Source organism: Hyaena hyaena, unplaced genomic scaffold (genome assembly GCF_003009895.1).
Source record: "Hyaena hyaena isolate Hyena2069 unplaced genomic scaffold, ASM300989v1 scaffold_909, whole genome shotgun sequence".
NCBI lineage: Eukaryota > Metazoa > Chordata > Mammalia > Carnivora > Hyaenidae > Hyaena > Hyaena hyaena.
In genome coordinates this window covers 733,010-753,679 of record NW_024081534.1, presented here as the reverse complement: position 1 = coordinate 753,679, position 20,670 = coordinate 733,010, and the positions used below count along the sequence as shown (strand labels likewise).

The following is a 20,670-nucleotide window of genomic DNA, read 5'->3' as shown; positions in this document are numbered from 1 at the left end:
GCAATGAGAAACAATGAAATCTGGCCATGTGTAGCTACATGGATGGACCTTGAGGGTGTTATGCTGAGCGAAATAAGTCAGGCAGAGAAGGACAAATATCATATGTGTGCACGTATAGGAGGACTAGGAGGAACTTAACAGAGGACCAATCGGGAGAAGAAGGGGGGAAATGGTGGGGGAAAGGGAGAGAGGCAAACCATGAGAGACTCTTGAATGCTGGCAAAAACTGAGGACTGATGGATGTGGGGGGGAGGGGGGATGGGCATGGAGGAGGGCACTTGTGGGGATGAGCACTGGGTGTTATGTGGAAACTAATCTGACAATAAACTATTTGTAAAAAAAAAAAAAAAAAAGAAAAGAAAAGAAAAACTATTAAAAATGATCATCATAGTGAAATGACAAAAACAAAAACAAACAAAAAAAAAACCTCTGAACACAGAAATGCCCAGGACCAGATGGTTTTACCGGTGAATTTTAACAGATTTGACAGAAGAATTAATACCAATCCTTCCTGAACCTTTTCCAAAAAATTGAAGAGAAGGGCATACTCCCAAATACATTTTATGAGGCCAGCATTATCCTAAACCAAAGCCAGACAAGGATTCCACAAGAAAAGAAAATAACAGGCCAATGTCCCTAATGAGTATCGACACAAAAATTCTCAACAAAATAACTACCAAACTAAATACAACAGCACTTTTAAAGGATGGGGTGCCTGGGTGGATCAGTCGGTTCAGCATCTGACTCTTGATTTCAGCTCAGGTCATGATCCCAGGGTGATGGAATCGAACCTTGTGTCAGGCTCCACACTGACCATGAAGATTCTTTCTCTCCCTTTGGTCCCTCCCCCACTCGCTAGAAATAATAAATAAATAAATAGATTATATACCATGATTGAGTGGGCTTTATCCCTGGGATGCAAGGATGATTCAACATATGCAAATGAATAAATATGACACACCATATTAAAAGAATAAAACATAAAAATTATATGATCATCTCACTAGATGCCAAGAATCATTTGACAAAATTCAACATCCTGCCATAAAACAACAAACAAAAAAACTCTTAACAAATTGGGTATAAAAGGAATGTTCCTCAATATAATAAAGGCCATATATACAACAAGCCAACAACTAATATCATACTCAGTGGTGGAAGGTTTAGACTTTTTATCTAAGATCAGAAAGAAAACAAGGATGCCCACTCTTACCACTTCTTTTCAACGCAGTGCTGGGAGTCCTAGCCAGAGTTAATTGTGAAAAAGAAAGAAAGAAAGAGAGAGAGAGAGAGGAAGGGAGGGAGGGAGGAAGGAAAGAAGGAAGAAAGGAAGGAAAGGGAAGGAAAGGGAAGGAAAGGGAAGGAAAGGGAAGGAAAGAAAGAAAGAAAGAAAGAAAGAAAGAAAGAAAGAAAGAAAGAAAGAAAGAAAGAAAGAAAGAGAAAGAAAGAAAAGATATCCAAATTAGAAAGGAAGAAATTAATTCTCTCTGTTTGCAGATGCTATAATCTTATATATAGAAAATTTTAATTCCACCAAGAAATTGTTAGAATTAATAAACAAATTTGGTAAGTTACAGAATACAAAAATCAGTGAACTACCTGGAAAAGAAATTTAAAATAATCTCATTACAGTAGCATAATAAATACTATACATAATAGTAATAATAAAATACTTAAGAATAAATTTATCCAAGGAGATGAAAAATCTGTACACTGAAAACTATAATACATTGACGAAAGAATTGGGAAAGACAGAAATAAATGGAAACATATCCCATGTTCATGGATTGGAAGACTTAATATTGTTAATATGCCCAGACTACCCAAAGCCATCTGTAGATTCAATGTAATTAATCTCTACCTATTAAATACCTATAGCATTTTTCACAGAAATAGAAAAAACAATCCTAAAATTCATATAGAACCATAAAACACCTCATATACCTGAAGCAATCTTGAGAAAGAATAAAGCTGGAATCAGTACACATCTTGATTTCAAACTATGTTACAAATCTATAGTAATCAAAACATTATGATATTGACATAAAAACAGGAACAAAGACCAGTGGGACAGAATAGAGAGTTCAAAAGTAAACATATACACACATAATAAACTAATATATAGCAAGGGAACCAAGAATACTCAAAGGACAGTCTCTTCAATAAATGGTATTGGAAAAACTGAATAATCACTTGCAAAAGAATAAAATTGGGCCACTATGTTATTCCACTTAGAAAAATTAACTCAAAATGGATTTAAAAACTTATATGTATGACCTGAAAAAACTTCAAGAAAAAAACATAGAGGAAAACCTCCTTGACATTGGTCTTGGCAATGATTTTTTGGATATGACACCAGAAGCAAAGACAACAAAAGCAAAATTGAAGTGCAACTACATCAAATTTAGAAGTTTCTGCACAGTAAAAGAATAATCAACAAAATATAAAGGGAACCTATGGAATAGGAAAAAATATTGGCAAACCAGCTACAGATAAGGGATTAATATCCAAACTATATAAGGAACTTTTACAACTCAACAACAAAATTAAATTAAATAATTTAAATCCAATTAAAAATGGGCAAAGAACCTGAATAGACATTTTTCTCTCTTTTTTAAATTTGTTTCTTAATGTTTACTTATTTTTGAGAGAGACAGAGCATGAGCATGAGCATGAGCAGGGGAGGGCAGAGAGACACAGAATCTAAAGTAAGTTCCAGGCTCTAAGCTGTCTGCACAGAGCCTGACACAGGTCTTGAACTCATGAACTGTGAGATCATGACTTGAGCCAAGTCGGATGCTTAACCGACTGAGCCACTCTGGTGCCCCAAAGAGACATTTTTTTCAAAGATGACATATAATTGGCCACTAGGTATGGAAAGATGCTCAATATCACTAATCATTAAGAAAATGTAACTCAATGGGGCGCCTGGGTGGCTTAGTCGGTTAAGCGTCCGACTTTCACTTAGGTCATGATCTCGCGGTTCGTGGGTTCGAGCCCCGCGTCGGGCTCTGTGCTGACTGCCAGCTCAGAGCCTGGAGCCTATTTCAGAGTGTGTCTCCCTCTCTCTCTGACCCTCCCCTGCTCACGCTGTCTCTCTCTCTCTCTCCTAGAAATAAATAAAAATATTTTTAAAAAAAGAAAAGAAAATGTAACTCAAAACCACAATGAGATATCACCTTATAACTGTTAGGATGGCTAATCTCAAAAGACACTAAAGAAAATAAATGCTAATACAAAGATAATAAATGCCATCAAGAATGTGGAGAAAAGGGCACCTATGTGCACTGTTGATGAGAATGCCGACTGGCACAGCCAATATGGAAAACAATATGGAACTTCCCCAAAAGATTGAAAATAAAACTTCCATATGATCCAGCAATCCCTCTTCTGGGGAGGAAGGAAATGAAACTACTATTTTGAAGAGATAGCTGCAAGCCCATGTTTATTGCAGCATTAATTACAATACCGAGACACGAAAACAACCTAAGTGTCTATAGATGAAAGAATAATGAAAGTGTAATATTATTCAGTCATCAAATGAAGGAAACGCTGCCATTTGTGACAACATGGATGGACGTTAAGGGTACTATGCTAAGTGAAATAAGTGAGAGAGAAACAAGTACAGTATGATCTCACTCACATGTGAATTCTAAAAAAGTCAAACTTGGGGAGCCTGGGTGGCTTAGTCGGTTAAGCGTCCGACTTTCACTTAGGTCATGATCTCGGGGTTTGTGGGTTTGAGCCCCGTGTCGGGCTCTGTGCTGATTGCCAGCTCAGAGCCTGGAGCCTGTTTCAGTCTGTGACTCCCTCCCTCTCTGACCCTCCCCTGCTCATGCTGTCTCTCTCTCTCTCCTAGAAATAAAAAAATTTAAAAAAAAAATTTTAAAAAAAGTCAAACTTATAGAATGAATAAGTCAGAGGGATAAAAGACTCAGCATAAGGAATATAGTCACTGGTATTGTAACCATATTGTAGGGTGAAAGATGGTAGCTCCACTTCTGCGGACATAGCATCACATATAAGTTGTCAAATCACTATGTTGTACACCTGAAACTAATGTGATATTTGTGTTAACTGTACTCAAATAAAAAGCAAATTAGCGAATTGAATTGAATTGAATTGAATTGAATTGAATTGAAAAAGCCACTTATAGAAATAGACTATAATAGTGCTTCAGGTGCTGGGGCGTGGGGGAAATGGGAAGATGTTAGCCAAAAAGTACCCACTTCTAGCTAGAAGATGAATATAAGTTCTGGAACTGTAATGTACAGCATGGTGTCACTTAACAATACTGTACTGTATACTTCAAAGTGGGTAAGAGAATAGAACTTAAATGTTCTAACCTCAAAAACAAATGGTATTTGTGTAAATTGATGGATGTGTTAACTAACTTTTTGAGGTAACCATTTTGCAATACATACATACGTCAAGTCATCACATTGCACACCTTAAACTCAGACAATTTTATATGGCAATTATATCTCTTTAAAGCTGATAACACTGTTGTAACTAAGACACAGATTCAGAGAAGTTGTAGGATACAAAATAAACATACAAAAGTCAGTTGCATGTCTACACAATAACAATAAACAATACAAAAAGAAAATTAAGAAAGCAATCTCACTGACAGGAACATCGAAAGAATAAAATACTTAGGAATAAACTTCGCAAAGAAAGTGAAAATCTTATCATTTGAAAATCACAAAACATTTTTTAAGGAAATCGAAAGAGACACAATTTTGTTTTAATTTCAAGTTTTTATTTAAATTCTAATTAGTTAACATATATGGTAAAACTAGTTTCAGGTGTAGAATGTAGTGATTCATCACTGACATACAACACTCAGTGCTTATCACAAGTGCCCTCCTTAATCCCCAGCACCCATTTAACCCATTTCCTACACCCCTCCCTCCATCAACCCTCAGTTTGTTCTCTATAGTTAAGAGTCTCTTATGGTTTGCTTCCATCTCTCTTTCTCCACCTCCCCTATGTTCATTTGTTTTGCTTCTTAAATTCTGCATGTGAGTGAAATTTGTCTTTCTCCGACTGACTTATTTCACTTAGCATCATAATACTCTAGGTCTGTCCATGTTGTTGCAATTGGCAAGATTTCATTCTTTTTTACGGCTGAATAATATTCCATGGTATATCTGTATACACCACCTCTTTTTTATCCATTCATCTATCTGTGGACATTTGGGCTATTTCCATATCTTGGCTATTGTAAACAATGCTGCAATAAACATACGGGTGCATATATCCTTTCAAATTAGTGTTTTCATATTCTTTAGATAAATATCCAATAGTGCAATTACTGGATCATGGGGTAATTCCATTTTTAATTTTTGAGGAACCTCCATACTCTTTTCCACAGAGGCTGCATCAGTTTGCATTCCCAAAACACTGCATGAGGGAACAGGAACAGATCCTTAATATTGCTAATCATTAGAGAAGTGTCAATCAAAGCCATAATGGAATATAATCTCACACCCAGTAGGATGGCTGCTATCAAATTAAAAAGAGAAGAGGGGCATCTGGGTGGCTCAGCTGGTTAAGCATCTGACTTCAGCTCAGGTCATGACCTCGCAGTTCCTGAGTTTGAGCCACAGCTCAGAGCCTGGAGCCTGCTTCAGATTCTGCCTCTCCCCCACCCCCACCCCCACTTATGCTCTGTCTCTCTCTGTCTCTCAAAAATATATAAACATTTAAAAAAATTTAATAAAAAAGAGAAGAAAAGAAAAAACAAAAAGTTCTATCAAGATTGTGGAGAAATTGGAATCCTTGTGCATTCTTTGAAGGAGTGTAAATAGTACAGACACAGTGTCAAACAGTGCAGTGGTTCTTCAAATCAGTTAAAATTAGAATTGCTACATGATCCAGAAATCCAGCTTCTGGGTATATATCCAAAGTCACGGAAAGCAAGATCTCATGGAGACATTTGCACACCCGTGTTCACTGCAGCATGAGTCCCAACATCCAAGAGGTCAAAGCATCCCAGATATCCATCAGCACTTGAATGGATAAGCCATATGTGGTCTATGCAGGGTGGAATATTATTCAGCCCCAAAAAGGAAGAGGCGTTCTGGTACTGCTACAAAACGAAAGAGCTTTGAGGACATTACGTTAAGTGAAATAAGGCAGTCGCAAAAAAACACAAGTGCTGTATGGTTCCACTTATACGACGGGCCTAAAGGAGTCCAACTCATTGAAGGAGAGAACAGAAGGCTGGGTCCCGGGCCTGGAGGTGGGGGGCAGTGGAAGTGGTGGCTCAGCGGGTGTAGAGTTTCCGTGCTGCACAATGAAAAGTCGTAGAGATCCTTTTGCAACGGTACGACTCTGGTTAACGCTACTGAACTGTACACTTAGAGTTCAGAGGGCAACCTCCATATTTTCTTCCGCAATTAAAAAAAATGTAATGAAAAGTAAACACAAGTACCTGCTCTGCTTCCGTGTTGATCACCACCAAGTGCGCGCCCATCGCAACACAGTTCTGCTCGCTCTTCGACCAGAAGTTCTGCTCCGTAGAAATGAAGTAGCAGCTGGAACCAAAGGACTTCCAGCTACATGGGCAACAGGCCCAGACATTCCCTGTGTTGCACCCAAGAGAGAAATGAGTGCGATTCGGTATAAATGGGATCAAAGAGGTAAGTTTCATACACATCAAATTCCAAGGATCTGCAATTCTTTTCTAGAGGCGGGTTTCTTATTTCATGTCTTTACTGCTTCCCTGAATTATATCATTTGGAGCCATAGATCTGCTTTTTTTTTTTTTAATGTTTATTTTTTATTTTTAGGAGACAGAGAGACAGAGTAGGAGGGCGGAGCAGAGGGAGAGGGAGACACAGAATCTGAAGCAGGCTCCAGGCTCCGAGCCTTCAGCGCAGAGCCCAACGTGGGGCTCGAACCCATGAAGCACGGGATCTTGACCTGGACTGAAGTCGGACTCTTGGCCGACTGAGCCACCCAGGCGCCCCTAGATCTGCTTTTAAATAAACATTCTTTAGCATTGAGCCCTCAATATTTCCTAAAGTTTACCTGCATAATTGCTCTGGACTTTTTGCAAAAAGAGTTATTATCAAGATTTTCCCCTGTTCTTCAAATCCTTTATATATTAGAAACACCAAGGTCTCTCAGGATTTTAAATGACTAATGCGGGTGAATAATTTTAGCAGATAAATAAATATATATATGTTACATATATGTATATGTAAATATATTATGTGTGTATATATATACATATATATAAATAAATAACAAGTCATTTAGATTTGTTGAGGTTTGAGTGTTTTTAAAGCTATTATAATATATCTGCTCTTCTTGCTCTTAATTTTTGCTAAGATTTTTGCTAATATGTTGCATGTAGGTCTATTTTATTTATTTTGTGTATTATTACATCACTAAATTATGAGAAACAACGTACAGACTTTTAGCTCTTATAATACTATAAGTTGAATAAAATAGGCCATATCTGTATCATTTTAATATTAGCCACTTTTAGAAATCTATCTCAATTATGTATTCTGTTAATTAGTCTTTTAAAAGTTTGTTTATTTTGAGACAGCGAGTGAGCAGGGGAGGGGCAGAGAGAGAGAGATGAGCTGGAGCACCTGGGTGACTCAGTTGAGTATTTGACGCTTGATTTCAGCTCAGGTCATGATCCCAGGGTTGTGATATCAAGCCCCACATCAGGGCTTGCTTGGAATTCTCTCTCTCCTTCCCAGCCCCTCTCCCCAGCTCATGCTCTTTCTCTTTCTCTCTCGCTCTCTCCAAGGTGAATTAAAAAAGGGAGAGAGATGAGTTTCTAATAGTTTTAGTTTATTGGTAATAATTTATTCAAATTTGTAATAAATGTGATGCTTTGAACATTGTTTCCTCATAATACGGATAAGTTAATGATAAGTAATGGTAAGTCAACCCAGAAGAAATTTTATAACATGTAAAACCTAATGTTCCTCAGGAAATGAAAATATCAAACATATAGTACATATTTTAGAAAATTGAGGAAGTGCAATGTAAACATTAGTTGAAGAGGGAAAAAGATTAATGTAAAACATCCAACTGTTAAAGAATACATATTCCTTTTTTTTAATGAATGATGGTAGCAGGGGTATCACTACTCTGATAGTATTTAAACACTAGTAGATAGATTTTTAAAAGAGATGCAAGAATTTTGTGTTTTAAATGTCAATATTTACAATATTTTAGAATTTAAAGACTTCGTTTCTATAACTTGGTTAAAAAAGACAAAAAGATTTAAATGCCAAAATAATTTGTATAAGGTGGTACATAGTTTTCCAAAATCCTTTTTGGGGACTGGAAAGCAAAAGAGTTTGAAAACTACAGGCCTAGGTAGAGCCCAGATGTACTGAAGAAACTTTACCTGCGCATCTGAACATCTCAACACTCTGATTGGGACTCAGGGGGAAAGAAATTAGAGAAGATACATGGTGGCTATCAATTATTTCCTAGCTGTAATCAAAATGAAAATTTTTTGTTTAGACTTTTACTTTTCCTCTTCATTGTAATAAGAATTTGAAAAGATACTGTTAACATTTAAGCCCTCTTAGTTGGTGACATGGTATTATGTAAAATAATTTTATTATGTAAACTTGAATCATGTAACTTGAATTAGCTGTATTGAACAGCTCAGTTGGCCATAAATAATAGCAAGTTGGGTATTTTTTCTTTTTTAATGTTTTTTAAAATTTATTTCTGAGAGAGAAGGAGAGACGACATGAGCAGTGGTGGGTCAGAGAGAGGGAGACACAGAATCCAAAACAGGCTCCAGGCTCTGAGCTGTCAGCACAGAGCCTGATGCAGGGCTTGAACCCATGAACCATGAGATCATGACCTGAGCTGGAGTCGGATGCTCAACCGACTGAGCCACCCATCAAGTTGGATATTTTTAAGGAGTAGATTTGCAGTCTCTCATACCACACAAATGTGCAGTTCATTGAATTAATATCCATCTCTGTCTCATTCATTTCAGAATGTTCTGAAGGCAAAGGGTAAAGCACCCATTGCTGCTTCCAAGAAGCCATTCTTTGAAACTCCAGTTGCTTGAGTGCCTACATCCTAATAGAATTCTGCTTTCCTCCCCAGAAGGGCCAGCTCCACAGCAGTTTGACTAAAGAACCCCAATGTGACGAGAGACCCAGAAGGCAGGGAGAGCAAAAAAAATCATCCCCCATCACCCCATGTACCATATAATTGCCAAATAACATAAAAGGGAAAATTCCAACATCTCATAGAAATACAAAGAAACATCCGCTCTCTTTTTATCCCTCATAGGTTTTTGCATAGAAGCAGAAGATTGGATTATTTAGTTCTTGAAGTAGCAAGAGTCTGAAATCTATTTGGATTTTTTTTCCTGGAAAGAGTAAGGCCATAAAGACTACTACAGACATGCACTTTACCTTTCTTTGACTTTTTTCACTAGCTATAGTGATGATTCTGAATTCAACTGCCCCAGCTCTTCACATAGGAAGTTACCAGGATTATATTTTAGAGTGAGGGCAATCTCATCCTGAGCCGTGTTCCAAGATCCACACTGGCCAATAATAAAGCTGACACTTGGAATGCAGGTGGCTATTACTGAGAACTTCAGATATCAAAAAGAGGATTTTTATCCGTTTGATAAGGATGAGGCTAATGTGAAATGAGAACTGTTAGGAATAACTTCCAGTGTTAACTTGAGCAAAGTACATGAGATGTGTTGGTAGCATTTATTGAGATCAAGAGGTCTGGAGAGAAAATTGTTCTGAGGGTGAATCTAAAGCCTGATCTGAACATGTAAATGTAGAGATATCTCAAAGCAGAGACTTTATTTTTTTAAAAAAATGGAATAAACCAATGTTGAACTTGACCTTAACCTCTCTCTGAGAAAAGAGAAAGTCTGGTTAGTTATCACAACACCTTACCTGTCAAGCTTGTCCCTTCACTGAAGCACATTAAACATGAGTGGTATGTGTGTAGTTCAGACAGCCGTTTGTCAATTTTGCCATATGTAAGATGATAAGTCACTGTGAAGGCAGCAGGAGGATTAGCATTGATCATTTGTTTTTATTATAGAGATTCCTGCTGCTATATATCTTGCCCAGCTGGCTTTCTCCCAACCACCACCAATCTCTTCTCTCTAGGCAAGCTCAATAAAGACTATGCTGAGTTACTACTTGTCCGTGTTCATCAATTTTGTTTGTTTATATGCCTGCACATTTGTTTTTGGTTCTTTCCCCACTGAAGTTTAAGCTCTATATTCTCGGGCAGAGGTTTTATCGGTTTTCCACATCAATCAATCACAAACTCCTGGAACAGTGATGGTCACAGAGTAATCAATATGTGTTGACTCACTGGCTGTTTCTCCTTAGTTTTATTCTGAAGCAAGCTTGCAGCTTATTTGGATATTTTCTAAAATTTCTGACTGTTGGTAGCTACAGAGAAATACGTGGGGTAAGTAACAACCAAGGGGAACTTTAAACACTGAGATACTTTAAATGTCTCGGATAAACATTCACTTTTATGCTCAAGAGTGTGCACATTAAGCAAGACTTACTTCTCTCTCAGGTCCTGCCGTGACTCTTCACTTACTTTTTCTTGTCCTTCTACTACTGAAGCTCAATAAAGACAAGACTTTTTTCCTTGGGGTCCTGAACATCTACTTCCTTTAATGAAATAATTATTCTTAAACCTCTTTTGCACTTGACCATGAAAAGTAAAGCAGATTTTAACTTTAAACTGGTGATAGCTGTGTTTTAATAAAGGCTGGGGGATTGGTTTACATCTCAGAAGGAAATTCAAACATGGCTCATATGACATAGGTAGTTACTTTCACTCCCGCCCAGATGATTCAAAATTATTTCTAATTACATTATCAATGAATAGAGAACCAAACTATAGCCCAAAGAGCAAAAAGATCTTTGAAACTTCTCACAAAATGAACTTCCAATATTTACTTGGAAGTAAATTGAACAAGGAAAAAAGACTTCATTCCCCTATATCTTCAATATTGCATTTGCAAACGTTTTCGTCTCATACTGGGAAAGACTCCCACATGAAAATCAAAGAGCCTAATCTTGTAATTATAGTTGAGATCTCAAAATAGAGGGCTTCTGTGCCCAGAGAACCATGATCACTAGGGAATCCAGGGGTGGATGACAATGTCACAGAGGGTGTCTCCAACTAACACACATTCGTACGTGAGGCCATGGAGGGGAGCATGCTAATAAAACCCGGTAAAGTAGATCTGGAAGCAGAGTCAGTTACCAAAAGATGGAAAAAGAGGAGGGAAGGGAGGAGGAGGAGGAGAAATCAAATATGGTATTCCAAGTAAGAGATAACATATTAATGAGATTTTAAAAAAAAAGAAGAAGAAGAACATACCTTAGGAAATCTTTCTAGAACATGATAGGAAAAGGAATCCAGGGAAATGGCACCTAAGGGAAGAACTTACCCACACAGCTCGCAATGAAACAAGCACTGAGGAGCGCTATGGAAATCACAGCAACAGACCAGCATCTTACTTGGGACCGCCATACTGCATTCTCTGTCATATCAGCAAGAAAAATGCAGTTATCAAGGAGTCAGGAAGTGAACATTTTTAAGAAGCTTAGATTAATGAAGAATCCAGATGAAGAATCTCAGAGTAATTAAAAAACTAAAACAAGAGGAAAACTTGGAAATTCCCTCAGAATAGCAGAATAGGGGTGCCTGGGTGGCTCAGTTGGTTGAGTGTTGGATTTTTGACTTTGGCTAAGGTCATAATCCCAGGGTCATGGGATTGAGCCCTGCATTGGGATTCTCTCTCTCTCTCTCTCTTTTCCTCTCCCCCACTCATACTCTCTCTCTAAAAAATAAGGAGGGAGGACTTCTTCAGAATAAATAAATCAGTAGTGGTTCTGTAGTCCTAAACAATCTGGGCAAAACTCACCCTCAGTCAACTGTAATTCCCATTTCCTTATTCTTTCTTCTTAAATATTGTGTTAACCCATTGAGTCTCTGCCTTGCTGAAAACATCACTTTTCCTTCTTCTTCCCATACCACTGCAGTAATATTTAGTTTCTTACTCTTTGAAGTGCTTCTGACTCTGAGGAATTATTCTTTCTTTCAACTTCCCATCACTCTGTCCCATCAATCTGTTGTCCATCCCTTCTCTCCAAATGACCTTTATCATCTCAGCATATACTTCTAATCTCTTCTCTGGAACTGAGAAAAGGAATGCTCACCTCTACCTTGAGGCTGCCCTTCTCGTACCATTATCTTCTGTATTCAGAAGATTCAGGAGCCTCTTTTACCTCTTGCTCTGAAGATGTCACACAGAGCTCTGCTTCATTCAAAGAGGTTAGAGCTCAGAGACAAACTGCTAAACACTCTTATGAGGCTAAGAGCCTTCTGGTATAAACTCTTCTGGGTATCTTGAAGAAGAAGTTGTGGTTTGGAAAAGTTTCAAGTGATTTAAAAATACTAGGGAAAATAAGAGGAAATTGAGAAACATATTCCAACCTGCTCAAGGAAATTTTGACAAGAATTTTAGATTATGCGCTCAATTCCTGACATAAGATTTCTCTCTCTGATTCCTATTCTGGCACGCAAAATAGAAAATTTCATACCCCCTAAAAGAAATTTATTTGTAGGCCTTAATTTAAGTGCTCACAAGTCAACATTGGATTTTATGTAAAGTTTAAGCCAAGTATTGTAGAGAGTCTTAGAAGTAAGCAGAAGTCTGATTGATCAGATATGGCTTCAATAATAAGGGTTAATATAGAAATTACATAAAGATCCACAGACATTGTTCAGGAATATGATTGCAACATGGAAGATTCTGGAATCTTTCTGCAAAGTGAGGAAACATTCTTATTGCATCAAGACCAATATTGGGTATAGTTTAGTAATCTTTTATTATCTCCCTGAGTAGGTAAGGGGGAGCTTGAAGCGGTGTACCATCAAAGACAGTCTTCATTAATTCTTTGTAATTACTCAGGAGCTTGGGTATTTTTCAATATACACAGTCTCTACAATGTAGACCTTTCTCTTTATTAATATCACAAATATCTCCACATTCTTATGTGAGCAGTCTTGAATACACACAAACACACACACACACACACACACACACACACACACACACACAACCCTACTATGAATAGGTGCCTATAGAACTCAACAAGCTTTTAAAGTAATGGGATAGTTACAGTGAATGATAAAATAGATATTGAGAACAGTATTAAAAGCCCAGAAAATTCTTTCTGGGGTTGGTTAGAAATACAACAAGTCAGAAGGAGGAAAGGAGAAGTGGCTACAAAACATATGCATCTGCTTCCAGTTCCCCTCGGAGATAAAGAAACACAAACCCAAGGACACAGATGGTCCAAAGAATGTAATTCTTGTGAACTTTATACATAGGAACATCAAGTTAAAAAACTATTTGCTTCTTTGCTTCATCTCCAGTATGTGCTCCCCAAGTCACTTTCTGCTCTTGACCACTGACAACCCTGTGCTCCATTTTCTTTTGTTCTTTTCATTCCTTCTACATTTCTAGATTACAGCAGCAAGCCTTTGAATAGAGCACTGAGATGGTATGAGCAAAGGCAAAAAGGACTAATATACCAAAATTTTAAAAAAAGACGAAAAACTAACAGGGAGAATGGGAGATTAGATCAAAAGAAGACTTGTGGTAGGTTCAGGTCAGACGTACAAATATAGGATATTTGAGTCTAATAAGGGAGTCATGCAAAAACTAGCAATGGAAAAGATAATAACTTGTATGAATTGAAAACAAAATCACATACTATTAGAGTCAAAGTGCATGTTGTTCTTTTAGCTTGAACTCTTTCCATCAGGAGTGAATCGGCAATTTGAAATCCTTTTCCAAGAAAGCAGCACTGCATTACCCTTTTGAAAATTATCGCCCAGGCAGAGAAGGACAAATATCATATGTTTGCACGTATAGGAGGATTAGGAGGAACTTGACGGAGGAACAAGGGGGAGAAGAAGGGCAGAAATGGTGGGGGAAAGGGAGAGAGGCAAACCATGAGAGACTCTTGAATGCTGACAAAAACTGAGGACTGATGGATGTGGGGGGGAGGGGGGATGGGCATGGAGGAGGACACTTGTGGGGATGAGCACTGAGTGTTATGTGGAAACTAATTTGACAATAAACTATTTGTAAAAAAAAAAAAAAAAAGAAAAAGAAAATTATCGCCCATGACTGAACTAAGTAGACCCAGTTTGATTCTCCTGTTTAAGAATTTAGATAAAGACAATTAAATTAATAGGTGGCATCAAGCACTACCTTCTAAAAGATATTTAGACTCAGATATTTTCCCACACACAGTGTTTAAGATATTTTTCCTCTACCGACTCACATTGCAAAATATATAGCATCTCATTTTCAACTCATGAGGTTATTATTGTTGTTTCCTATAGTACCACTTGGTGATGAGAAATTTCATATAAGTCATTCTTGGGATGATCCTTTGAGATTACATCAAGATTCTAGGTATTACCTAATTCCAAGAAGTTGGGGGAAGAATGGTCGATCACTGCTTGTGAATCCAGACTGGTTATGTTGCTACCTTCACGTGCCTCAAGTCATCAGTGCCAGGATAGCTCCCCAGTGTTTTGAAACCAACCTCCCCTTGCTAGCTTTGTGTTGGTGTCCTTACAAGGATTGGTCTACAACAAAATAGTTCCCCATTACTAGAAGGAGAATAGTTTGTGTAATCTTAAATGATTTGTTTTTCATGAGCCCTTATCAGAGGACTATAGTAGTGAAGATAAGATGTTGGGAAGTTGAGGGGTGCCTGGGTGGCTCAGTCAGTTAAGCGTCCGACTTCGGCTCAGGTCATGATCTCATGGTTCATGGGTTCGAGCCCCGCGTTGGGCTCTGTGCTGACAGCTAGCTCAGAGCCTGGAGCCTGTGTTGGATTCTGTGTCTCCCTCTCTTTCTGACCCTCCCCTGCTCATGCTGTCTCTCTCTCTCAGAAGTAAATAAAACATTTTTTTAAGTTAAAAAAAAAAAAAGATGTTGGGAAGAAATCAACCCAGATAAATAATGATGAAACTCTTCTGGGCCACTAACCCATTTGAAGTTCTGATGTAAACTTGACATCTCTTCAAAGAATTTTTTCATAGGGACGCCTGGATGGCTCAGTTGGTTAAGCGATGGACTCTTGGTTTCAGCTCAGGTGATGATCTCACTGTTTGTGAGTTCAAGCCCTGTGGGCTCTGCATTGTCAGTAGCTTAGGATTCTCTCTCTCTCTCTCTTACCTTCTTTCTCTCTGTCCCTCCCCTAGTCACATATGCACACACATGCATGCACACTAAGTAAATACACTTTAAAAATTATTAAAATTAAAAATGAATTTTTTCGTAAAGGCAGTAACAAAAATTGTATACTTTTTATTTTTTCAAAGGCTTGTTTATTTTTGAAAGAGAGAGTGCAAGCAGAGGAGGGGCAGAGACAAAGAGGGACAGAGGATCCGAATTGGACTCAGAGCTGACAGCAGCAAGCAAGACGTGAGGCTTGAACTCTCAAATTGTGAGATCATGACTCAAGCCAAAGTGTAGGATGCTCTACCAGCCAAGCCACTCAGGCACCCCAAACTATACACTCAAAAAAAATTATTTTTACATTTTTGAGCCCAAATAGTCAGATGCTTAAGCAACTGAGCTACTCAGGCACCCCACAAATTGCACCTTTTTATTGAAAATTAATTTTCCTTGGCCAAGAGACACATCAAAAGATGTTCGACATTACTAATCATCAGAGAAATGCAAATCAAAACCACAAGATTCCACCTCACCCCTCTCAGAATGGCTAGACTCAATGAGACAAGAAACAACAAATGTTGATGAGAATGTGGAGAACAAGGAACCCTCATGCACTGTTGGTGAAAACGTAAATTCCTACAGTCACTGTGGAAAAAAGTATGACAGTTCCTCAAAAATGTTTAAATAGAAATATCATATGATCCAGTAATTCCACTACTAGGTATTTAGCCAAAGAAAACAAAAACCACTAATTTGAAGGGATATATGTACCCCTATGCTTATTGCAGGATTGTTTACAACTGCCACATTATGGAAGCAGCCCCATTGTCCACTGATAGATGAATAGATAAGGAAACTGGTATACACACATGCTGGGATATTATGCAGCCATTAAAAATGAGATCATGACACAAGAAGATGTGGTTTATCTATACCATGGAATATTACATGGCAATGAGAAACAATGAAATCTGGCCATGTGTAGCAACATGGATGGACCTTGAGGGTGTTATGCTGAGTGAAATAAGTTAGGCAGAGAAGGACAAATATCTTATGTTTGCACATGTAGGAGGATTAGGAGGAACTTAACTGAGGAACAAGGGGGAGAAGTAGGGGGAAATGGTGGGGGAAAGGGAGAGAGGCAAACCATGAGAGACTCTTGAATGCTGACAAAAACTGAGGATTGATGGATGTGGGGGGGTGTGGGGATGGGCATGGAGGAGGGCACTCATGGGGATGAGCACTGGGTGTTATGCGGAAACTAATTTGACAATAAACTATTTGTAAAAAAAAAAAAATGAGATCATGACATTTGAGACCACATGGATGGACCTAGAAGGTATTATACTAGGTGAAATAAGTCAGAGTGAGAAAGGCAAATACCATGTGATTCTACTCATAAATGGAATCTAAAACAAACAAAAATCATTGACCTGTGCTCTAAAAATATTAGCTTCTTCCTTTAGACTACTGAATCTCAATAAAGTTAGATCTTTAAAAATATACCGTTTTACACCATCAACAACAGCCAAAGTATAGAAAGAGCCCAAATGTCCATTGATGGACGAATGGATAAACAAGATATGGTGTATATATATACAATGGAGTATTACCCGGCAATCAAAAAGAATGAAATCTTGTCATTTGCAACTATGTGGATGGAACTAGAGGGTATTATGCTAAGTGAAATTAGTCAGAGAAAGACACATATCATGACTTCACTCATATGAGGACTTTAGGATACAAAACAGACAAACATAAGGGAAGGGAAGCAAAAATAATATAAAAACATGGAGGGGGACAAAAACATAAGAGACTCTTAAATATGGAGAACAGAGTTGCTGGAGGGGTTGTGAGAGGGGGGATGGGCTAAATGGGAAAGGGGCATTAAGGAATCTGCTCCTGAAATCATTGTTGCACTATATGCTAACTAACTTGGATGTAAGTTTAAAACATAAATTAAATGAAAAATATATGTATACTATTTTATATCAGTCACGATTCCATCAGACTTAGATTAGAAAATTCATTAGTTTTGGTTATTAAAAATTCAGAGTAGAATATGCTTCAGGAATAGTTGATTCAGTGGCTCAACAATACCCTTAAGAAACCAGATTCTTCCCATTGCTCTACTCCATGGTGGTCCTGTCACTTCAAAGCCAGTGCCCCTCATGGTGATAGAATAACTATGAGTACCAAGTAGGACTACATAGTTCTCTGTTTATATTCTTTGGGAGAGGGAGATTAGCTCCCTGATTCATTGGAGAACAAGGAGAGCGGATTCATCGGCTTACCTTGAAATTTGTACCTATTCCTAAACCAACCAGTAGGGTGATTATTTTGATTGCCTTGAGCTAATCAGTCTCCATTCACAGAGCTGAAACTGAGGTCATCTGGGCTGCATGAAAGAAAATGACCCTCTGAAAAGAAAATCAAACTTTTGTTTCTAAGGAAGAAGGTATAAATTGATCAGCAATATGCACCACAGCCCTAAATACTAGTTTTTATTATGTAGTTCTGTTTGCAACAATTTTAACTAACACAGAGCATTTCCATTGTGGAGAGAAAATGTGATTGACTTAATTAAACACTCATACTGAACATGTGGCTTAATACATTTGCACTGTTACATTATTTCTCCCATGCCTGAGTCACCGAATTCATCTTTGACAAAGTGGGTAGCATTGATGATTTTCATATTGGCAAAGACAAAACTATTAGTAATTCATGTTTCAGGATTATCAAGACACAATTAATATTAACAGGCTCAGACGGGTTTGTCATGTGGCAGCAGATTCCCACCTTCAGAAAAAACATCAAGGCTAATCATTTTAACTCCACAGAGCAAAAGTATTTTCCCCAGTACCGAATATTCCACGGCTTCTGCTTTCTTTTCCATTTACTAAGTGGCAAGTTGACTAAAAGGGCTTTAGGTGTTGGTAGATTTGTTTGTATGTTTATTTGTTTTTCATAACAACCATAAAAATGAATATAGATCCTAAAATTCTAAGTATATTTCATTCATAGGCTTAAATGTATCTTCTTAATAAACCAAATAAACACACATTCTTCAAATAGTTGTTTGTAGCCTGTATTTTTCTTTTACCTCAAATGGAACAATTACCTAAACTTTAATCAAGCATTTTAAAATCCATCTTCTTTAAAAAAAATTTTTTTTAACCTTTATTCATTTTTGAGAGACAGAGAGTGAACAGAGGAGGGGCAGAGAGAGAGAGGGAGACACAGAATCCGAAGCAGGCTCCAGGCTTCAAGCTGTCAGCGCAGAGCCTGATGTGGGGCTTGAACCCATGAACCGTGAGATCATGACCTGAGCCGAAGTCAGACGCTTAACTTACTGAGCCACCCGGGCGCCCCTTAAACCCATCTTCTAAAATAGTGATGTGAAAACCATTTTGTTTGCTCATACTTAATATTTGAAAAAAAATTATATATGCACACTTAATATATTGAGCTTTAAGAACTACACACCAAAGATGTAATATAATATGCCAACAACACAAGAGTAAGAATTAAACTGTATAAAAACCAAACATTTTAATTTTGCATTTTATTCACTTAATGATAAAATTACTCTCACTTTAAAACTGTCAATCTTTAGGGGCGCTTGGGTGGCTCAGTCGCTTAAACAACTGACTTCGGCTCAAGTCATGATCTCCTGGATGGTGGGTTTGAGCCCCCCATCGGGCTCTGTGCTGACAGCTCGGAGCCTGGAGCCCGTTTCAGATTCTGTGTCTCCCTCTCTCTCTGACCCTCCCCCCTCCCTCTCTCAAAAATAAACATTTAAAAAGATGTTTTTTAAATTGCTTTCACAAATGGCTCAAGTTTGAGGGTGGGTTACTAGAAGCATAGAGTGGCTGAGAGTCACAGCAAAAAAGGCAGTGCCCACCAGTTCTCAAGATTTTCTCCAGAAAACCCCCACAAAAAAACAAAAAACAAAAACTATTGGTCTTTTTAGAGACAGCAATTGTGATTGGATAGCATTGTTCTGCAGAATCTGGTTCAAAGCTGTAGTATAATTCACGTGTTTCATATATACATTGCTAAATAATAGACGACCCCAAACTTAGTGGATTAAAGCAACAATTTTATTTTTCACAATTCTGTCTGCTGATTTGAAGTCAGCTGGAGGCCTTTTCACTTTAATATCACTTTTAGGGGCACCTGGGTGGCTCAGTTGGTTAGGTGTCGACTCCGGCTCAGGTCATGATCTCGCAGTTTGTGAGTTCGAGCCCCATGTCGGGCTCTGTGCTGACACCTTGGAGCCTGGAGCCCGCTTCGGATTCTGTCTCACTCTCTCTCTGCTCCTCCCCCACTCATCCTCTGTCTCTCTCTTGCTCAAAAATAAACATTAAAAAAAAATTTAAATAATAATATCACTCTTTAAACACAAATCTTATATAAACCCTGTTACCCACAATCTTGATTTGGTGCCTTGTGGAAAATTAAAGAAAATAAGATCTGAACCACATTCATAAGATGTAAGGTGGGGGTTAGAGAAAGGGGCAGCAACGACTAATGTCCCCGCTCTCCCTTACACTCCAGTTCAAGCATAGCCTCTACCCCGACAATCAAAAGCATTTAGTAAAGTGGTTCTTTTGGCTCTTCAGTCCAACCCCGTATTATTGAAATAATAGTGAGAAGAGCTCTTTGTAAACAGAGCTTCCCTGGAACTCTTCCATAATTATAAGTCAGATGCTCTCCAAAGAGTAAACTGCTAAATTCTACATACAATGGATAAGATCAGACCTGTCCAAAAACAACTCACTTTTAGATACAGTCAGGTAATGAGTGGCAAATGTAATTAGTTAGTTGCACCAAGATCAATCAATCAGGGCATAATCTCAAGTGGTCATATTTGAATAGCCATGGCTAGTATCAGCTTTCTTGTGATTGATTATAATTAGCATAGGAGAGCAATGAATAACCGGCTTCATTATGAATATATTTCATCTTGCAGTAGAAATAAAATGATCTGTGAGAACTTCAGTGAAAAGGGGAAGACAAATAAACCAGGAGCCGTTTTGAGTGTCCATCTACACACAGAAACTGTAAAACTCAAGGAAAAAAAACCTATCAGATGACCTCATGATCATACATCTCTGTCAACTCACTAGGAATAACTTCTGATTCTAAATCTCTAATGTTCAATTTCTGATTTCCCTGTGAGTGCACTCTGAGGTTAGGTGACAATCTAAGACTGAAAAGAGAAGGCTGAGGATCTCCAAAAGTCTACGGGGCCAGAGCCGGGACCTAACTTCCAGTGACGTGTGTTAGATTCCAACTGGCACATAATGTGCTTCAGGTAAAGGTGACAAATGTCGGAGAGGAATAGAAAGTAACAGTTGGGATTATTTTTGCTTTTGAGTACTCACATGGAA

At 38.0% G+C, this 20,670-nt stretch overlaps 1 protein-coding gene across 2 annotated transcripts in view; it reads right to left on the bottom strand.

Annotated features, from left to right (window-relative positions):
• The window catches only part of LOC120222717 (C-type lectin domain family 6 member A-like), an 18,959-nt gene extending 6,606 nt beyond the window's left edge, over positions 1–12,353 (bottom strand). Inside the window, exons 1-4 of one of the 2 annotated variants that reach the window (XM_039220656.1) lie at positions 12,225–12,353; positions 11,453–11,545; positions 9,924–10,025; positions 6,440–6,591 (exon numbers count right to left, since the gene is read on the bottom strand). In XM_039220656.1, coding sequence (XP_039076587.1) covers positions 6,440–6,591; positions 9,924–10,025; positions 11,453–11,545; positions 12,225–12,255 — 378 coding nt within the window. In that variant the 5' untranslated portion in view covers positions 12,256–12,353. The remainder of the gene's footprint in view (positions 1–6,439; positions 6,592–9,923; positions 10,026–11,452; positions 11,546–12,224) is intronic. The other variant, XM_039220657.1, reaches the window with a different exon arrangement.
• Between the last annotated feature and the right edge of the window lie 8,317 nt (positions 12,354–20,670).